Genomic DNA, 22211 nt, shown 5'->3' on the forward strand with positions numbered 1-22211 from the left:
TCTCTTACATTCCCATTATGCTAAGTAAAATCATCAGTGCTGTGGTGAGTGATTGAGTCTCAGTGAGTGATTAGACCCTTCTGGGCTCCCATTTGATAATGACACACCTCAAAGAGCTCCTATTCCCTTCTGAAAAGAAGTGGCCCACTAGACAACCATGACTAGCGGGCCCATCAATAATTGTTACCCACCTGTAAGAGAACTTAGTTCTATCCATACAGAATAAGCAGCCTCCTCACATATTCATTATTTGTTTTCTGAGGTGGATTTGTCAGTTTAGTTCAGTTTATGTTAACTTGAGCCATTTATGTTTGTGTGTAAAGAGTGTATAGAATGTTAATTATACATTTTTCCTTATGATTGCATCTTACATGGTATACAGATCATCTCCTGATTCTTTGTGAAATCCATTTTAATCCAAATGTTTCCTTGAATGTAATACATTTAAGAAGAGCTGTATACTTCTCTTTTTAACTTCCCAATACTTTAAATAGCCTAAATTATCTGAATTTGGACAGGCATCGTTTAAATACCAGGCACTAACTCAAGAATCACCTGGCAGGATTAAGAGAAGGATAAACATTGTCAACTAGATTGCTTTCATCATTCTAAGGCTTCGGATTAAAATCCTTTCTGTCCTTGGACACATCAGAAGACATGGAGCAAAGGGAAACCAATTCATTACTCCTTCCGATTCAGTGAGGGGGTTGTATCTTTGACCAACCTGTTCTTCCTGAGGGTGTGTCAAAAGGAGACACAATCATAGCGCCACCTTTCGGGGACAGTGCTCATGGTTAACCTCAGTCCTGCAATTTGATGGAACTGTTGGGCCATTTATAGAAACACAAACCTCATTTTGTTTCCTGGAGTGCAAACTGAGCCTGGATTTTCTTGATGTTGCAGGGGTGAACAGCCTTTCTCAGTCACTCAGTGCCAATCCATTGACCGCCTCTACCCTTGTCCATCTCGACCTCTCAGGGAACGTCCTTCGTGGAGATGACCTCTCAGTAAGTTTTTCTTTCTTTATTCCATCTTCGAAGAAGCTGTGTTTAGTAAGCCTGGAATAATTCTAAACGTGACTTTGTAGCGCGTTTCCCTGCCTCTCTCTTTAGCATGACACCTTTGAATTATTTAGTAACGAGCTTACGAAGTGTTTTACTGAAAATTCCAGAGCCTTCATTAATTAAATGTCATATATCACCACAATTATTTTTTTTCTCATTTAATGATGCTGAAGTTCACATTTTTTTTTGGAAGTAATGCTGTTGAAGAATTTTTTTTCTTCATTTAAAAACATTAGCTTACAGGGGCCGGGCGTAGTGGCTCACACCTGTAATCCCAGCACTTTGGGAGGCTGAGGCAGGCAGATCACGAGGTCAGGAGATCGAGACCAGCCTGGCCAACATGGTGAAACCCCATCTCTACTAAAAATACATAAATTAGCCAGGCATGGTGGCATGTGCCTGTAGTCCCAGGTACTCAGGAGGCTGAGGCAGGAGAAGCGCTTGAACCCTGGAGGTGGAGGTTGCAGTGAGCCGAGATTACGCCACTGCACTCCAGCCAGGGCGACAGCATGAGACTCCGTATCAAACAATAACAACAGCAACAAAAACCCATTAGCTTACAGGTTAAAATTGCCTGGTAGGGAAGATTGGGGACATAAACTGAACTTTCTCATTATTTTTATTGTTACTGGGAAGATTGATGTTTTTTTATAGGTTACAATTGAAAGGGAGTATTGGGAGAAACCTGAGCACTCGTCTATTCTGTGAATAAAATAGGGAGAAGAGTGGTCTACACATAACCTGGGGCCATTTCTTCAGAGTTTGAGTGTGAAGACAAAAACTACTCCCTCAATTATAATAAAATTGTTGATGTAACTGAATCAATAATGTAATATTTGGCAGATCTTTGACACAGTGGATTAGGTATGATCTCATTTCCATATGAGGCGAATGATCCCCTCTGGTCACCAAGATAGAATTTAGAAGAATTGTTTCTTTAACAACATGGCCTACACCCAGTGGCCATCTTTGGAGGGCCTTAATTTGCAATCCACTGCTTTGCCACAGGGCTGAAAAACACTGTGAAATTTATTCTTACTTCTCTTGTTTTGGTTTACCTGTAAGGCAGGAAGTACAAATGAAGGCCTTTTTGTATTTTTTTCCTTTTCCTCTCCCTTGCACTTAAAATTATTTAAATAATACTTGATTCCTGGTGTGCCATGATTTTTCAATTCATTTTCCAGTTTCTGTTGTTACCTTCACTGACGGTTCATAAATCTGCTCCCTCCCAAAATAAAACAAGGAGGCCAATATGAAACCACCAAAATAATACTGTGGCAAAGTAGAAGAATAGAGGGAAGGGTGAAAGGAGAGGCTAAAGATTATTAAGATTCAGCTAAAATAGGAACATTAATAGTCACCTAAAACAACAAAATAGCTCAAGATTTCTTTTTCTGGCCAGGGTGGGTCCTATTGTAGCTTGCTTCTGGGGAGTGGAACGATGAGGCCTGAGTGAGAGTGGGCTGGAAGGGAGAGTGGGTGAGAAAGACGAAAGTTCCAGGAGCCTGGTAGCAGGTGCAGGAGTTTACCTGACCCTGTGCCCTCAGGGAAAGCAGCCTAACAGGGCCTGGCCTCTTTGGAGAAGTGTGGCCAAATAGTCTTGTCACCATTTCATGGTGATAAGAGCTCCCCCAGCTGGTGGCTGGGAGCAAAGCCACAGTAAACTTAAAAGTCTCTTGAGACAATTTTTGCCAGGCAAACAGAGAGAGAGGCAGAGGATCTTCATGTGAGAGCAAAATGACTTTTCTGAATCAAAACTTTTCATAATGAAATCCATTCTATGGCTGGGTACAGTGGCTCACACCTAGAATTCCAGCACTTTTGGAGGCTAAGGCAGGTGATCTCTGGGGTCCAGGAGTTTGTGACCAGCCTGGACAACATGGTGAAACCCTATCTCTACAAAAAATACAAAAATTAGCCAGGTGTGGTGTCACATGCCTGTAGTCCCAGCTACTCAGGAGGTTCAGGTGGGAGGATGGCTTGAGCCCGGGAGTGGAGGTTGCGGTGAGCCAAGATCATACCACTGCACTCCAGTGTGGGCAACAGAGCCAGACCCTGTCTTAAAATAAATAAGTAAATAAATGAATAAGAAGAAAGAAAGAAAGGAAGGAAGGGAGGGAGGGAGGGAGGGAGGGAGGACGGGAAGGGAGGGGAGAAAGAAAAGTCATTCTATGTGTATGGTTATTTTAAAGTGTTAAGTGTTTATAGGCTATTTTTTTTGCTCTTCTGAATTCCTTGATAGGATTCTTCTGAAGCACCATATAGCCAAACTGCTACACATAGTAAATGTTTGCAAGCACATACTCAGTATAAGCTTGCTTGTTTTTGCAAGTATCCAGTGGTATCCAGTGAAGCAGAGGAGAATTAAGCTATTTGCCTGGTGGCAGGGAGCTTGGACTCAGTTTCTTATGGGTGGGCTCTGGCAGTTGCTACACATACAGGGTAATTCCAGAACAACATCTCTGTTGATGTTCAACATCTCAGTTGAACTGATCTGTTGATCAGTTTCATTATTTTGATGGCCTTGAATGGGAGGACTGGGGAAATTTAGGCATTGTGACCCCCTGAAACTGGAAGTGTCTTAGCTATTAGTGAAAACTTTTACAATGCACTCATATTACTGCCAAGTCATTCTTGTTAGCTTTGAGAAGTAACTAAGGGTAGGAAAATCATTATGTTGAACAGAAGAGAGGATAGCCTGAGACCATCTTATGGTTCAAATTGAGATTCGTGGTTCTGCAAACACTTTCAAAAGTGATTAGCATTTTGATAGAGTGACTGCAGTCCAGGTGGTATTTTAATCTCAGGAGTTAAAATGAATTAGCACTGTTCCAAAATTGTATAATAAAAATTAAACTAATCAGGAAAACTAAGTCATGTGTAACAAAATGGGGGTTTGGTTTTCAAGATTCCATTTGGCCTTTTTCACTCAAACATAATTTTAACTATTCTTGGGATTTTCACATCAGGGAATGTAAAGGAATGACAGAAAATTCTGGTAATCCCCTTGGGAAGAGCAGAGAATGGTCTAAGAAATTCTGGCAACTTCCTTTTAAAACATTAACTTGCATTGTGTGTATATGTGTTTCTAGAATCCTAACATGTATCTTTTATTTTTTTTCCAGCACATGTACAATTTTTTGGCCCAGCCAAATGCCATTGCTCATCTGGATTTATCCAATACCGAATGTTCCCTGGACATGGTAAATTTAATACACACACACACACATATATATATGTATATATTGCTCTGAGGGGTCTCAGAAGAGCTATTTAGATGGGATGTAGGGGACCTCTAATAAAAGATTCTCCTGGACCTAGAAATATTTGAAAAGAAGAGTACCTTATTTCTTTTTCAGGTCTGTGGAGCTCTTCTCCGTGGATGCCTTCAATATTTAGCTGTGCTCAACCTCTCCAGAACTGTCTTCTCTCACCGGTATAGATTTATTTCTGCTCTCATTGTCATCTGGAAGTGTCTTTTTCTGAGAAAAACTTGTAGTGATAAGGAAAATGGAGTGATAAAGGGTGAATATTGTGTATGAAAGAAGGCGGCTTTAAGCATTATTTATGAATGTTAGGCCTTGAACATTTTTGTTAATGTAGGTTAATGTTCTTATCAATAATTCCAGCCTGCCTACGTGAACTATGTGATAGCGCAGTATTTCTCATATGTGGTCAGGCAATCTGTCTTAATATGGGAAAAACCCTTTTAGAAACTTTTATAGGTATTTTGCATGAATGAGGTTGGATGTAGGTATAAACTACTTTTGGAGAGTAAAGAGAATAGTTATCTCAAAGTCATGCAATTTTACTTGTAAAAGTAATTGAGGGCCAGTCTGACTACTTCACTTATATACTCCTGACTATAATTGTTTGCAGAATAAGGCAGTAGATTAGAAGCAACAAGGATTCACAAAGAGTAGCAACTTAGAATGCAAAGAGACTGTAGAGGAATTATCAGAGGAATTATGAAGAGTACATGGGTTGTATAGGTATGGAATCTGGGAATATCTAAAGAATTAATACAGTTCAACACTTAGCATTTATAATTATGACCACAAATTATAAATATATTTAGTTATTATATGCTTTTAAATAATATGGGTATTGGTAAATATTAGAAATATTTTTATTTTTGCTAATTTGTAAAGGCCTTATATATTTAAAAGGATAACCCTCACTTATTTGGAAAATTCAGTTTTGTAGCATGCTTTATTCCATAATTGTGCCTTGCAAATCAATTACTTTGTATATTAAAGTACTATTTTTTATTACTTCAATATTGATTAAATCTTTACAGTAGCAAAAATATGCCACAAATACCTCCATAGATTAAAGTTAGGGAGTGTTACGTCTGAAAATATAATGGTGGGAAAAGTAGAATTTTCCATGGTAACTATATTTTGGGGAACATTTGAGAGTTTTAATTGAAACCTAGTCAACTCATATATTTGAAGCCAGCTTATAAAGCCATGCTTTGGTGGAGCAGTAATTGACTGGGGAACTGGGTTACAAGATGAAAGCACAGACTATAAAGGTTTTTGTATAATCAGCACTTTTGAGTTCACAATACTGTGAATTCTGTGATGACTGGTCTTCAGTAGAGCTGTTAAGCTTATAGAACAGAATTGCGCTAACAAATTGTCTTGTCTTCCACATGAAAGGTTGTGATTAAACTGTTTAATACCTAATACCTTACCTAGATATAGTTGTAGAAAGCCCTTAGTAATTTTCTTGAAATTACTGCATTTACATTGAGGTGTGGATTGTCAGCCAGGCTTTTCATTCTTTTATTCACAGATAATTTCATAAGTGTATCCGTCAGAATAAGTTAGATTGTTCCACAGTAACAGTGACCCCTTTCCCCCAGTGTCCATGGCTTTCAGTAACAGTGATTTTGTGACGTGTCCATTGTGGGCTGGCATATAACCTTCACTCCAGGAGGCAGAGTGGCCTCCTATCTAGAACATTCATGGTCATATAGCAGAGCAAAAGAGATCATGGCAGTGCACATACTGGCTCCCAAGGCTTCTCTCTGAAAGTCACACACATCATTTCTGCTCACGTCTCACTGGCCAAAGAGAGTCACGTGGCCAAGCCTGCTGTCAGTGGAGGGATGAAGCATCATCCTCCTTCAAAAAGGGGCAGTGAATATTTGGAAACACTGGAATACTCAACACTAAGACAGAGTAGTAGGAGGAGAAATGTATTTAGAGTAAGTTAACAGTATTTTCTCAGCAGAAAGTGAACAAAAATATACAAGCTTACATTGTTCCACCATATGGAAACAGAGTTGTTTGAGATTTCTTATATCACACAGTCTACCAGAATTGTCTTTCCTCTTAGTTTTATTTTTCATCTTCTCAGATAGAGATTTTTGTTGTTTCGATTTTTCTTCTCAAATAGCCTTCAATTGTCCTGTTTTAAAACTTAAAAAAAAAAAAACAACTGTCAAATATTGACAGATTTTCCCAGATCTCTGTACATTAAATATTATTGAATATTATGTGATTGAGCTAAACCACTAGGATGCTCTCTGCCCTGAGATTCCATGAGTCCCTCCACAGAATATGAATAACTGTCATTAAATGAGTGCTTACTCTGCATCAGCTAAGTGCTTTATATATACTGACTTATTCAATCCTTCCATCATTTCTATCAGATAGAACAGAACAAGCAAAATGTTCATTCAGATTCCATCTTGGACTCTTGAATCCTGTTTTTCTTAAACCCTTATCATATAGTGTGGATGCTACCTCATTATTGGGCTGTATGATTTGATCCACATACTTTTCTCCATAATAGCAAGGGGATGTATTCGGAGGTTATAGCCATTTTATTTTGTAGTTTTGTCTTTAACTGTTCTAATAGTTGGCCTGAAATGATTAGGTTTGTGGTATGGACATAGTAGCTGAATAGGCTATTTGTAATGCAGGCTTCATGCCATTTGGACTTTCTGTGCTGTTTTAGCTCAACATCAGATCACAATCTTGTTGCATGTGAAACCTGCTACATCTAAAAATATTGCCAAATGCAGGTATTGATCTCTAACATTTTGTGCCACCCAGTGGGAAAGCTTTTAAATTGGTGAGAAATATACATCTTCTCTGACCTCCTATTTTTAAAAATTCCAAACATGGAGTTTCCTGATCAAGAGGTAAAACACAATGAATTGATTGGATATGAAGAATAGCAATGAATTATTTTATGAACTAAGTATTTCTTTACCTCACTTAAGTGGTTCCTTTAATAATATTGGCTTTATGGCTTTAGGTTTTGGACATTTATTTGTTTCTATTTACTTTTAAATTTCTACAGAGAATATGACTGATTTGTAGATTTCATAGTGTCTGAATAATCAATGAATATGTTTGATGAAGGTATAACCGCTTGTATAACTCTGGTGTTTTTTTCAGGAAAGGAAAAGAAGTACCTCCATCTTTCAAGCAATTTTTTAGTAGTTCTCTGGCTTTGATGCACATCAACCTTTCAGGCACAAAACTGTCTCCTGAGCCCTTAAAGTGAGTGGTTAATTCACTTTCTCCAGAGCTTTTAAAGTTCAACTTGTTTTTATGAATGTGCTTGAGGCAAGGGAGAAAGATATATAATCCAAAGACAAAAACCACAGATGAGAATACCTTTTTACTGTGGGGCAGAAAAATAAATTAAAATTTTAAAAAATACATCGTGCACTATTGATATTATTGCATCTTCTAAGAGAAAACATCTTTTGGTTTATGACCTTGGCAGGAGTCACTGATCTACAAAAGTTGTATTCCCAGGTACTTACTATTGCTTTTATATTAACCTCTGTTCATTCCATTTCAGGCATATTCATGCGTGTGTGTGTGTGTGTATGTGCGTGTTTTCATTAACATTTACTCTAAATCTTTCTACTAATAGTAATAAACTCTAAACACATTGTATGTATGCAACAGAATGAATTTTTAGCTACTTTGGTTTCTGAATTACTGAGGTTAGTATGGGCTATTTGGCACTTTTATTTGGCAGCCAACTTATGGGTTAATATCCCTAGTGTAGGTGTAGTGGTGAAGTTAAAATTGTTAGTTAAATTGAGGTTTGAGAATAATTTATTATCCTTGAGATTTCCGTTCACTATTGCCAGAAATAGTCAAAAGTTTACTGTACAAGTTCAGTGAATTTGACTTTAGGGTCAAATTCTCTTTGAGTCTAAAGAAGGTATTTTGAAGTAATGATTATGAAAGTTGTCAGATATGTTCAGTTATATGCATGGATTTCTCCCTTCCCAGCTGACTGTAAATCAGCATTTAATTTTTCACTTATAATGTGTATGAAATGTTAAAATTAATGTCTGCTATTCATCTTACTAGAAAATTAAGCTTCATTTAATTTATAAATTATCTTTTCTTTTCCTTTTTTATTTCTGTTTTAAGAGGTATGAGGTTATTGTTTTCATATAGTACCAGATGATCAAAACAATGGATGCCTTTAAAAAAGTAGATCCAGGCCGGGTGTGGTGGCTCATGCCTGTAAACCCAGCACTCTGGGAGGCCGAGGTGGGCAGATCACTTGAGGTCAGGAGTTCGAGACCAGCTTGGCCAACATGGTGAAACCCTGTCTCTACTAAAAATACAAAAATTAGCCAGGCATGGTGGTGTATGCCTGTATTCCCAGCTACTCAGGAGGCTGGAGGCAGGAGAATCGCTTGAACCCAGGAGGCAGAGGTTGCAGTGAGCCGAGATCACACCATTGCATGCCAGCCTGGCGACAGAGTGAGACTCCATCTCCAAAAAAAAAGTCTGATGTTATGTTATAGCAGGCTTAAAAAATGTTGAGTTAATATATTTGGGATCCCTAAATATAATAGCCACAAATAATAAACACCTCATGATTTGGCTGTTTGTATGGATATTAAGAAAGCTATGAGAATCATATTCTAAAGTTCCATTATAATCATACTCATTTACATATTCATTCAAGTAATATTGAGCATCTACAATGTGCTGGACACTGGATGGCAGAGTAGGAAGCAAAACCAGAGAGGGTCCTTGTCCTGGTAATGTATCAGCAGGAAATTAGCATATTCAAATAGTTTTCTATTTTTAATTCTTTCAATCTTATTGACTTTTGTATAATATAGAGTAACATTTTATTGGTTAGTGTAACTGATTTTGTGGAATGTTTCACTTTGCAACAAGGCTGGACTTAATGTACTTTGTTGCACAAGTATACCTGTAAATGTTGTACTTCAGAGATATTTTGTAATTGTTAAATCTTGGACCTGATGTTATTGGTGTGAATGTTTGATAATGTTAAGTCAGTAGTCTCTTCAGCTCTGTGTTTTAATCAGTAAAAATTTTAATATGGGGAGAAAGGCTTCATGGCTGAAGATTATGTAAATAAAATTCCACATACACATTTAATGTGATATAATTATTTGAAAACAACACAAAACTGAAGTTCTCAGGTTTATATGTGAGAGGGTGAGGATGAAAAGGAATTTGCACAGTACTACCCTAAACTAGACACTGCGCTGGGTGCTTACATATGGCCTATCACCTTTAATGTTGATGACAGTGATGAGAAGTTGGTATCATTATCTCCATTTTACAGCTGAGGATATTGAGGCTCAGGGAAGCTAAGTAATTTGTCCCAAATCACTATTGGAGATTGGGTTTCCTGAGGAGCCAACTTTGAGATGGAGATTAGCAAGTAGGATATTTATAAGGACATTCTCTTGGGATTGCCATCGGTGAAGAGGGATCGAGAAAGCAGGATCAGACAGAAGGGAGAAGTTGCACTGGGAGGCTCTTCCAGTAAAGAGGAAGAACCCAGAGTGGGTTCTGGGAAGTGCCTAGCAGTGTCATGGGCTCAGCAGTGTTCCCTACCTCATTCCGCCTTCAACTACACCAAGAGGGGCAGAAACCCTTGTTTCTCTAAGGGTTTGGGATTAGTAGCAGTGAGAGAATAAACTAAAACAACACAATTACGTTTGAGAGAACGCTTTAAGTTTGGACCTAACAATATTTTTCCCCACAAGTTTCCCACTTAATTTGAGATTCTTTTACAAGCAAATTGGGGAAGTAGAGTGTCTTGCGGGAGGTGGAGGTGGGAAGGAAGACAAAGAATATGACTGCTTACTTTATTGTTGCGATTTTCCTTTGAGGCCTTTTTTGGTCCATGTTAATGTATTTCAAGGGGGGTTAGAGAACATGGTGACGTTGTTCCTTGGTGTTTTCTAAAATTGCTAGAATAGTCTGGTCCATGTGTGTCACAGGGATGTTCGTTGCTCCAGCATCACTCAGAGTGCAGTGTGAGTTCCTGCTTACTGCTCATTCTTGGTCTTTTGTTTTCCCTCCCTCAAGTCTTTCTTCCTGGACATCCCCTTTCTCCCTGCCATGTGGTGCCCCTTCTCTTTGACCCCATCTCTCTGGCTGAGTATTTTTCATAAACCTGTTGAATGTGCCACCCTGAAATTATAACCAGTGCCACTGATCTAGAGCTGGAAGAATTAAATTCAAATTGTTCTCTTAAGCAATTTTGCAATAGTGATTGGGGAATTAGAAGATGATTGTTAAGGCAATTTTGCCATCGTTAGGTTAAAATAAACATCATATTTTGCTATAGAATTTTTCCCCAGTGCCCAGTATGCTTTATTGTACTTATTCTTTTATGTTACTAGGGACAGTTTCTATGGGTTATTTATTTTTACTAGTCTCATGAGTTGTTGTCTCCTAATCATTGGCCTTCTGTAGTTAAATGCCTTAAAGCATATCATTTGTTTTCTTGGCCTTAATTCACATGTGAGAAAAGTAGGAAGTATTTTCCTTCCGTCTAAGCATCATAAAAATACAATGTTGAAATATGTGTCTAAGTCCTAGAAACTCAGCATATATTGGAAATAAAAGGGGCCTCTTTGGTAATATCCTAACTCTCTCATTTTACTGATGAGAACTTAAGACACACACAAAAAGTGATGTGCTTAAGGTCATTCAACCAGTAGCCGCTGAGCTGGGACATGAGGACTGGCCTTTTGGTTTTCAGCGTCCAGCGCTTTCAGTGACTCAATACTGCCCCCATGAAAGAAAGGGCACATAAGTAATTTTTAGGAAAGAGAAGCAATTTAATAAGTATTTGAACAAGTACATAGATGAGATATACCCAGCCTTTCTCATAGGACAGTGTTTTAGAATAAGGGACTAGTGAACTGAATTTAAAAAGTGAAAAGGAAGGCACTTACTTCCAGCCTCCCAACAGGGTCAGGGAGTGGGAGGAGGTGGGTTTTCATAGCTAGAGGCAGCCAAGCCCCTGTGTGTTCCATGCCACTGCTGGGTTCTCTCTTAGTAGATAAAGCCAGAGAATCACTAGAAGAGAAAATCTCAGAGACTTGGGCATAAAATAATTCCCTACCTTCCCACCTCACCCTTACCCTAGGGTATTTTTGGGGTATGCTGAGTAGAGGTCCTTTTCCTGGCAACATGGAAAACAGGTAGTCACCCCCAGTTAATAAATACCTGGGTTCCACTCTTCTAGTACTTACCACTGGCAGCCTTGTGTTAGAGTTACTGGCATACCTATCTGTTTTCCTTGCTTGAGAGCAGGAACCATCTTATGCTCATCTCTGTCTTTTTCACAAAGTCTGATTTAGGGTCTTCTGTCCACTTAGTGTACTTTAGTGGTTGTGTGTGCCTGTGTGAATTTTCTGTTTCAAGCTTGTTTGATGGTGTTGGATTTTATAGGACTGACTTGTCAGAGTGGATCCAAGTGATTAGACTAATCTCCTCAATTTGCAGATGAGAAAATTCCTTTTCAGAGCAGTGATATATGATTTGTCCCGGCTCAGCAGGTAGTTGGACAGGCAGGATCCTGGACTGCGATTCAAGACATGTGCTTTGTTTTATACCCTTGCCCACCCGCTACTGTAGGTCATTTAATAAACTCATCTAGATGTAATTTCACATCCTGGTATACTATGGAGCCTGACTTCCTCACTTACATGTTCCTTAGGGAAAACTAGCTTTACTTTGCAACTCTAATAACAATTGCTTAATAATATTCTAAACATTATTAAAGCCCTTCTCAAGCAGATGCAGGTGGGAATTTATCTGTGATGAGCACAATTTAATTTCAATATGCAATTAGAGGTGTGCTGTTGGTTTATTTGCATAGGAATAGCAATCCTGCCAGGTTTTACATTTATGATGGGCTCACTGCCTGTCAGGCAAAAGAATGCTGCAGAGTCAGTCTTTCACTGTTGTTGTGAGGCAGAAATGCAGTTGGCATTTTAAAAAGTAAGAGGGTGCTTGGTGCTTGACCTGTGATTCAGAAAAGGCAGTCTGCTTTCTCTAGACTTTATTCAGTGTGCTTACATTTTTTCTTTTGGGCAATGTGTGGAATGTGTATCTAATATATGTGTTTCCTCCCCTCAGAGCACTGTTATTGGGCCTGGCTTGTAATCATAACTTGAAGGGGGTTTCTCTGGATCTCAGCAACTGTGAGGTAAGAACACCCTTAGATTGTATACTGGAATAGATAATAGCCTCAACCGCTTTGTCTTTTTCCTGGATAAAATGTGATAGATAGTGTGATTCCACAGGGTGTAAATGAAGCAGAAAAATACATTATACAAGTTTATAACGTTCTGTACTTTGCAAGTTTCTTCTACAGACAGCCACAGAACACCATTTAGAAAACTTTCAAGTATGGTTTTAATGACTTGGGTTTTGTTGTTGTTGTTGTTGTTGTTCCATTCTTGGTGCCGGATGGCTGAGTATTTTATGATGAAGCCTTGAGATATAAAACCATAGACTTGCTTTGCCATCATGAAAATGAAACATGCAGCATTTGTTGCAGGGGATAAATGTGTATAACTTAACTTGGATTTTGTAGAGCGTGAAAGAGAGTGGCTGTCTTATTAATTTTACTTTGTAATATCTTGATTTAAAACAAGAAAATTAACATACCTCTAAAAAGTACAGCAATTTCTAACACTTCCTATCAAAGAGCTCATAGAGAAGAATTGAGACTAAAGTGTCTATATTTTACAGGACACCTAAACTTTTACTATCTTTGAAACTTTTACTTTGTGTGGCTAGTAAGAAGATACCCAGATACAAACTATATGGCCTGTTCAGAGCCTGACTTAACATGTCAAACTTTACCACTTCTTCCCAGGAAAGGAGATAGAAGTCTCCTTATTCCTATTCCCGGGCCTTTACACTCACTGTTCTCTCTTCCCCAGCACTCCTACCATGTCCCTCTTCCTCCACCTCCCCAAGACCTCCCTCTCTTTGAGGAATTAACTCACGTGCAGTCTCCTGCATACGTGCATCAGCCTCCTAGGCTATGCAATCCTGGATGAATTGGTTATTATCACTAAGTCTCAATTTCTGTGCCTGCAAAATGGAGATAATAGTACCTCTCCCAAGGGGTTGTTATGAAGTTTAAAGGAGCTCTTTTTGAAAAGTGCTTCTTAGGGTATCTGGTACGCAGAAAAGTTGTTTGCTCTTGCTGGTTTCCTATCTGTCTGCCAAATTTCTTTCCTGCCTGCTTCAGCCTTTGTGATCTTGATCTTTTCTAATTATCTAACCCTTAATGATAATAGCATGCACTTGGATGCTAAAGCGCCAGTCGTACCTTGCATAGATATTAAATTAACTCCTGTATGCTTGGATGTAACTTTCTGGAGGGCAGTATATATGTCATACTATATTTTGTATTTCCCCAATCTCCTAGCAAAATGCCAGGCACCAAGCCCATACTAAATATTGAGTAAAATTAATGCTTTGCCTCTATGAAAATTCTAGAAATGGACAAGTCTGAATTTGTACCATATAAATTGTTAGTGTAGTATTTTTCATTAGTTTCAAGCTGGAGTGAACACCAATTATGTGATTTAACAGTCTTATTGTTTTGAAAAAAGAAAAGCCAAAAACAATACAGAAAGACATATTGTTAAAAAAAAAAAAAAAAAAAAAAAAAAACCCGGACAATAGAACCCTAAAAAAACTAATCTTACATTGTGGAATTTTCATATGCACATTAATTATCTTTCGTTTGTAAAAATAGACTATAGTAGAAACCAAATCTGGTAATACTAATTAATTATTTGTTTGCCAGCAGTTTACTGAGGGGCATGCCAATAGTAATTTTATTTTTTATTTTATTTTAGAGACAGAGTCTCCCTCTGTCACCCAGGCTGGAGTGCTGTGGCACAATCTCGGCTCACTGCAAGCTCCACCTCCCAGGTTCATGCCATTCTCCTGCCTCAGCCTCCCGAGTAGCTGGGACTACAGGTTCCCGCCACCGCGCCCAGCTAATATTTTGTATTTTTAGTAGAGACAGGGTTTCACCATGGTCTCGATCTCCTGACCTCGTGATCCTCCCGCCTCGGCCTCCCAAAGTACTGGGATTACAGGCGTGAGCCACCGCGCCCGGCCAGTAATTTTATTTTTAATTGGGGGAGGAGTAAAAGACGAAGCCAGTGGGATAGGTTATTCCGTATAAAAAAAAAAAAGAAAGAAAGAAAGAAAGAAAGAAAAAAAAAAAAACAACAGGCCAGGCACAGTGACTCATGTCTGTAGTTCCAGCACTTTAGGAGGCCAAGGCAGGTGGATCACGAGGTCAGGAGTTCAAGACCAGCCTGGCCGAGATGGTGAAACCCTGTCTCTACTAAACATATAAAAATTAGCTGGCAGTGGTGGCAGGCTCCTGTAATCCCAGCTACTCAGGAGGTTGAGGCAGAGAATTGCTTGAACCTGGGAGGCGGAGGTTGCAGTGAGCTGAGATTGTACCACTGCACTCCAGCCTGGGCAACAGAGTGAGACTCTGTCTCAAAAAAACAAAAAAGCAAGTTGGTGTAAACTTTACTGCTCTATTAGATCAAACTACTAAATTAGCAATAACTTCTAATGTGGTTTTACAGTCCTGATTAAATATCGTGACTGCCAGCAGTCTAAAATCTTTTATTCAGTTCTGTGATAAAACTGAGATAGTTCCTTAATTATAGGTAAACTGAGGTCAAAAGAGGTGTAAATAATATAACTACCAATGGCAGACCCATGATGAAAATACTGTCCTGATTCTCTGTTGCTAATAGTTATATTGACAGTGATAATTATTAGACTACTAAGTATGGTTAGGTATTTTCTTCTCAAATAAATTGATAGGGGCCGTGTTCCCAAAGATTGCTATATACCTTGTTCCTTAAACTCCTTTGTGATCTATTGAGAATAACTTTTAGATAGTTATAGTAGAAGAACTGTATAAAACTGATATTTTGCATGTCAAAAATTGCAGACTATTGGCGGTTTCGTAAAGTTCAACCTAATTGCTAGTAGACTTAATCTTTTATAATTTTTTTTTTAATGAAGCCAGGAATTCAGGTCAAATGGTTAATCTCTGATGATGGGATTGAACAGTATTGTTATGATAATTCCAACTTCATTTTGGCCTTTCACTTATGCATTATATGATAAATTGATACTGCTGATATGGGGAAGTCTTAAAAGTATTGTAGTACCATGTTCTCCCCACTTACAACTTGAATCACGGTACTGGCGACCACATTTATAAAGTCACATGTTATGTTGGTGCTCATGAAAGTTGGTAAAACACAAAATTATTTTTCTAAACTATGTCATAGTATTTTATCACATTTTGTTTCTTAGGCCTAGATGTCCACATTTAAGTAGATTTCAGTTTACTTCTCTTCATGATATAATATATCTCCCCCCAAAAGTGTTTGGATTTCCAATATAATTCATGCTGGAATGCTTGACACTTTGAGTGTTAACTATTTGAGTCTTTAATCATCTGTATTTGATATTGCAGAGTTTATGTAATCCTCTTAGAAGCTCTTTCTATCACAGAAGTTTAAAATCATGAATATGTATATTTTCTTTCTGCCTGTTCTCTATTTAACTACAAACCCTCTCCACTCTTAGCATACCAGTCAAAATCATAGCAGCTTCAGCCCTTGACTTTTCCCGATGATCATATAAATCTAGTCTTAAAATCCAAAAGGTGGTAAGAAATGAAATTTCTCCTTGATACCATTGTCATCTTGGGAAGTTACTTTTCTGAGGATGACTTACTCAGGCTGAGGGGCTGGCAGACCTGGGACAAGTCAAGGTCCAGAGCGTTCGGCTGGCAGGTGTTGATCATCCTGCTGGGGTTGGGGGAGGAGGTGGGGAGGGCCGGGGGTTGGGGGGATGGAGACGGATAGGGAGGGTTTGTCCTGCAGTCCTGCAGTCCTGCAGTTTCATTTTTTTTTTTTTTTTTTGAGATGGAGTTTCGCTCTGTTGCCCAAGCTGGAGTGCAGTGGCGTGATCTCAGCTCACTGCAACCTCCACCTCCCGGGTTCACACCATTCTCCTGCCTCAGCCTCCTGAGTAGCTGGGACTACAGGCATCTGCTACCACACCCAGCTAAATTTTTGTATATTTAGTAGAGATGGGGTTTCACTGTGTTAGCCAGGATGGCCTCGATCTCCTGACCTCGTGATCCACCCGCCTCGGGCTCCCAAAGTGCTGGGATTACAGGCGTGAGCCACCGCGCCTGGCTACTGTAAATAATTTTTGACCCAGATTTATTTCTTCTCCTGGTAGGAGGAATAAATCCAGTGATGGATTTTAAAATCAGATTAGTATGAGTGTTATAGAGGATAAATGATGGTAAAATATGGTAGTTGAGATTATTGGGAGGAAAGGGAAAATAGTCTTAAAGTAGGAAGTAAAAGTGTTTGGACAGGGAGCTTAGAATAACTTAAGCAAATTATTTTTGATTTTGCCATATGCTGGTTCCTTTACTGTTCGTTCTCACCTTTCCTAATAAGTTGGCTCGTAGTTCTCAGGGTATTCTTTATTCCCCTGAAATAGGCATTTCACACTCATTAATTTGAATGAGAGAGGAGACTTACACTTCATGCTATTAAAAAAAAAAGTGCCCTGTGGGTATTTAGAACGTATGGAGTTGCTTTCTTACAATACAAACATCATTGTTATTTGGAAAATTAAATCTAAAATGTTGGTCTATAGTCTTTTGGATCTGTGATAACTAAGGTAATAAGCACTGAAATTAACCTTACATTTTCAGGTAACTTCTATACTTATAGGAAAAAACTTCTATGTTCCTTAAGGCATTTTGCATTAATGACATCATCACCTCTGTTTCTTTCCCTTGGTCTTTTAGTATGGAAAAGGAGTCTGTCTTGTATGGGAAAATGACTCAAAGTAGTTATGGGAGGCAAAAGAGTGAGCCAAGGGTGAGCACTTTGGAATCAAAAGGCCCCCTTTGAAACATGGCTCACTTACTTGGCTTATTAGGTGACTCACCTTCTTTCAGCCTTTGTTGCTCATCTATTGAATGGAAATAATGGTTTTCAATGCTAGCGTCTGGCACAATGTCACTACGCCAGCCCAGCATATGTGAGCCATCATCTAGGGTGTAAAAGGTTTGCGATGGAGGAGCTTTATTTGGAATGTCAGAATTGGTATCATAGGTCAGTATTGCCCTTCTAAAAATTTTTATTTAGCAGCTTTATGAATATTCAATCTTTACCAAAAAATTTTTGGGAATTGCCTTCAAAGCTGTTTTACATCTTTCAATAAGGATTACTCTCATCAGCTTATTGGTGAGACAAATTCTTCTTGAAACCTGATTTTTTTGACACAAGACAGTATTATACTTCATGGCCAGATTAGCTTCAGGATGGCCTGTGGCTGATCCTTATTCATTCTCAAAGGGTTAGGATTTAGTGTCAGTACAGATGTTCAGAGAAATGTGTGTACTCCATTGCCCTCTAGGTTAGTTCTGAAGAGCTTCAAAACCATTTTATATGGCAGTAGTGATATTGTCATTCATGAGTATTCTTCCCATGTACCCAAGTATCTGAAGAGAGGCAATGGATCTATGCATTCTTTTGTTTTTTTAATTGAGACGAAGTCTTGCTCTGTCACCCAGGCTGGAGTGCAGTGGTGCAATCTTGGCTCACTGCAACCTGCACCTCTAGGGTTCAAGCTATTCTCCTGCCTCAGCCTCCTGAGTAGCTGGGATTACAGGCATATGCCACTGTGTCCGGCTAATTTTTATATAATTAGTAGAGATAGGGTTTCACCATGTTGGCCAGGCTGGTCTCAAACTCCTGACCTCTAGTAATCTACCTACCTCGGCCTCCCAAAGTGCTGGGATTACAGGTCTGAGCCACTGTGCCTGGCCATGTGCATTCTTATATGTTTAAAAATCTTATAACTTCATAGTTATACATTAAGAGAAGAATTGGTAAATGATGGGACTAAATTCTTCAAACTTAATCTCCCTCCAAATGAGAGACAAAAATCTCTAATACTTCAGAGAAGATGCAAAGGGCAATTAATTATAGTTGTGGCTTAGTTGCAGGCCTGGGTGTGGGAGTTAGTTTCTTGAAGTGGAAACTTTTCTGAAGATGATCCTACAGTTTATTGCAATTCATGATGAGTAGAAAAAAGAACATCAAATACTGACATTTGTAATGAGTTTTGCAGCAATTGAATAGAAACTTTTACAGTTTCATTCCGTTTGATAATCATTCGACCAACCTTGAGGCAAGCATCATTGTAGTTCCCCTCACCTATCACTTCCCTGTTAGGCCAGGTATGGAGTGCAGAATTGCAAATGTTTCACGTGACAGGATGCATATATGAAAGCAATGAATATCTGCACCTATTTGCACCTTGAAAATGACTGTATTTGCCTGAGCATGGTGGCTCACGCCTGTCATGCCAGCACTTTGGGAGGCCAAGGCAGGCAGATCACTTGAGGTCAGGAGTTCAGGACCAGCCTGGGTAACATGGTGAAACCCGTCTCTACTAAAAATACAAAAATTAACTAGGCATGGTGGTGCACGCCTGTAATCCTAGCTACTTGGGAGGCTGAGGCAGGAGAATTGCTTGAACCTAGGAGGTAGAGGTTGCAGTGAGTCGAGATTGTGCCATTGCACTCCAGCCTGGGAGACAGTGAGAGTCTGTCTCGAACAAACAAACCAACAAACAAGAAAACAACTGTATTTATATACATCCTTCTTAGGTACTAGATTGTTATTTGGCATCAAATCCTGCTAGAAAGTGGGCATTATGAACTGGATGTTGTCTAATCATTTTTTCTGTCCTTGGAGAAACCTATACCATTCAGTTTTATGTATGAAAATTTCCCAGGATAAAAATTAATTTAAAAAAATTACTATTGGAACCCCTATGAAAGAATAGTAGATAATTTGGGGGTCATTTTATATTTTTGCTGCATCTTTTTAAATGATAAATGATATTAAGGAAGGAAAGTAAATTATTGAAAGTTCCTTCTAGATTTTAATTTTCCTTGCTGTCCTTATCCCCATTATGGATATTTGAGTGTTTGATATTACTTTTTCCTTAGTAATGAGTAAGATCAGAAATGTTCCACTTTCCTTGAGTGAGAGGATACTACTCTCTTGAAAGAAATGTGATTTTATTTTTAACAGTTCAAAAAGTGTTCGTCATTTTAGTCACATTTACTTCTCTTTGATCTTGCTTTCTTTTAAATAATGCTAGTGTGTGGGATCCAAATAAGGGTAATTTAAAAACCAGTTTTACATGCACACATGCAGACAACCTCTAATTATGCAAATTCATTTAAAAGGATTTTCATTTACAGTAATGAAAAAGCTTTTACTGTTTTGGGAAAGCTTTAGCTTTTGGAGAATTTTAAACATTTAATAACCTGTGACTTAAATTGAATGTTCTTGGTAACTGAAGCGCAGTTATTTTTGTATCTAAATTTTTGTTTTGGGAGCAAATTTTAGTTAGAAGTATTTTTCCTGACTCTCTGCTTTTTTACGTTTTGTATTGATAGAGACTTTAGCTTCTTCTTTATTCTTGTTTTGCATACTGCTGATAATGTTTTCTGTTTTTTCTCCTTGGGCTTTCATTAGCTTGGCCATTGTGTAAGTACTTTATGAATCAATTAGAATATATTGATACATTTGATTATTTTTTAAGTATTGGAAAATATGTTTTATGTATATATGCTGCAAATATTATCAGTAAGGAGTATGTATAAGCAAAGTTAAACCTTTAAATGTTACCTATATTTTCTATTTCTATAAATGGAATATTTTTACTATACTTTACAATGATAGAACATAGACATTTTCTAACAGAAATTTTATTTCTCAACGAGTAAATAACTCTCAGCAAATATGAAATTGTAAAGACTTGCGCATTTACACTTACCTTCTCAAAAGCATACTTTTTTCTTGCTCTAAAAATCAAATTGTTTTTGGAGAAGTGTTTACTTAAATTAGTTCTTGTTTTAGCTTTGACATAATGTATGTACACATTTAATTCTTCAAGTTTAAACAAGCTGTGACCAAGAGCCATGCTTTTCAGAACTATCTGTAGTAAATAAATTTTTATGTTTTTTAAACTTCCAATCTATCATAAACCAATACCTTTATAAAATATAATAAGAATAAAATACAAGAAAGATTTAGAAAGATGTGAGATATGCAATCCCCCAATTTTTATGATTAGATACAACAGATCTAAAATGTTTACTACTAAGGTTTCTAAAAATTTTTACACTCAATTTCTGTACTTATTCATCTCAGATTTTGAGTAGCAAGGTGCTGGGGAAGATGTCCAGGTGTCATGATGAGACAGGCCTGATGGGGCATTTGGGTAAGCTGGAGAGCTCCTGAGAAAACAAACAGGTGTAGTGAAATGGGCCCGCCACTCATTCCTGACAATAGCTTCACACACAGGTTAGAAGCCCTTCAGCTGTGAAGTTGGTTTTGGTTTCCCTGAAGTATGTAAACCAGTCCCTTGGAGAGGTCTGCCTCTCTGCAATACTCTACTTCAGAGCTCACCTTAGAGCAATCTGTCACCTTAAAAAGTAGAAATGGCGAGATGCGGTGGCACATGCCTGTAATTCCAGCTACTTGGGAGACTGAGGTGGGAGGATTGTTTGAACCCAGGAGTTCAAGACCAGCCTGAGCAACACAATGAGATACTGTCTCAGAAAAGTAAGAATGGCTGAATGTAAACATCCCCACCGAAATTCTTCTGAATAGAGAGCATTCTCAAAGATCTGTGCAGAACTCTCTGCTTACCATACAAAAAGCCAGAGAAGTTGGCAAGTTCTATCCAAGGAACAGCAAAATATTGCATCCAAAATAGGGAAATGAGGATTCTTCTAATTCTTACATCAAAACCTAGACATGTGGAAAATAGCACCTTGTATTGTAAATTTGTTGTCAACATTTTTATAAATTTTAATTTTCCTACATGAGTAAAGGACTTGCCATGTTCCTTGGTTCACAGGTTTCCAATAAATGATAGTTTGTTTTTCCTCATTAGATAATAAGTTTACTGAGCAAAAGGGCCACAGCTTAGGGAACTTTGCATCCTTCACAGTGTCTTGCACAGAGTAGGAACTCAACAAATATTGCTGAATGGAAAATACAAAGATATTATGACTCCTGTAAAATATGCTTTGGTTTCATAGGAAAAGATGAAAAGTGCTGTATTGGGTTTTTCAGGTTGTTTTTCTCTTTTAAATAAAATTGCAAATGAAGTGAGAATAATCATTTGCACTTAGTTTTGCTCTAAAATAATCATCATAATGATATTTTATATTAATTCAACATTTTTCCCTCCATGACTCGAAGCATTTCTACAAATCATTTTGCAGTCATCTTTAGTTAGCTAATTATTAGTGAGAACTCACACTCGTTTCTTAGAACAGGTAGGGATGGGTCCTTCCTGAAATGTTTGACAATCAAAGTAAGTCTTTATTGTCTCCTTTGGTTGGGTGGAGAGTTTATACCTTGGAATCGGTAACAGTCAAATAAAACAGTAACTTTCTCATGTATACAATGAATTTATTAGATTTCCAAAAGTCAGAAATGAAGAAGTTCTTCCGGGTTGACACTGCTTTGCTATTATAGTGGCCTGCGTGGTGGTCATCTTGTTTCTCTTTTGTTTTTTTCTAATGGTTTTAGGATTTAATGTGGGATCATGTGGCACAGGAAACAGCAGCAGTGGCTAGTGATAGGCTCTTTACAGCAGCAATGGCTAGTGATAGGCTTCTTTGGAGTTGATAAGCTTTTACTTTTTCTTTGGTACTAAGTTTATTTTAAGACTGACTATCTCT

The 22211-nt window shown here is 38.1% G+C and overlaps 1 protein-coding gene across 10 annotated transcripts in view; it reads left to right on the plus strand.

Moving 5' to 3' along the window:
• The window catches only part of CARMIL1 (capping protein regulator and myosin 1 linker 1), a 342024-nt gene that overhangs the window by 207275 nt on the left and 112538 nt on the right, over positions 1 to 22211 (plus strand). For 8 of the 10 annotated variants that reach the window (XM_009204528.4, XM_009204523.4, XM_017957634.3 and 5 more), the window contains 6 exons: positions 904 to 1007; positions 4190 to 4267; positions 4424 to 4500; positions 7481 to 7585; positions 12476 to 12545; positions 19990 to 20001. In XM_009204528.4, coding sequence (XP_009202792.2) covers positions 904 to 1007; positions 4190 to 4267; positions 4424 to 4500; positions 7481 to 7585; positions 12476 to 12545; positions 19990 to 20001 — 446 coding nt within the window. The remainder of the gene's footprint in view (positions 1 to 903; positions 1008 to 4189; positions 4268 to 4423; positions 4501 to 7480; positions 7586 to 12475; positions 12546 to 19989; positions 20002 to 22211) is intronic. The other 2 variants (XM_009204525.4, XM_003897137.5) reach the window with 1 other exon arrangement.

The sequence above is a fragment of the Papio anubis genome, chromosome 6 (assembly GCF_008728515.1).
Source record: "Papio anubis isolate 15944 chromosome 6, Panubis1.0, whole genome shotgun sequence".
Lineage (NCBI taxonomy): Eukaryota > Metazoa > Chordata > Mammalia > Primates > Cercopithecidae > Papio > Papio anubis.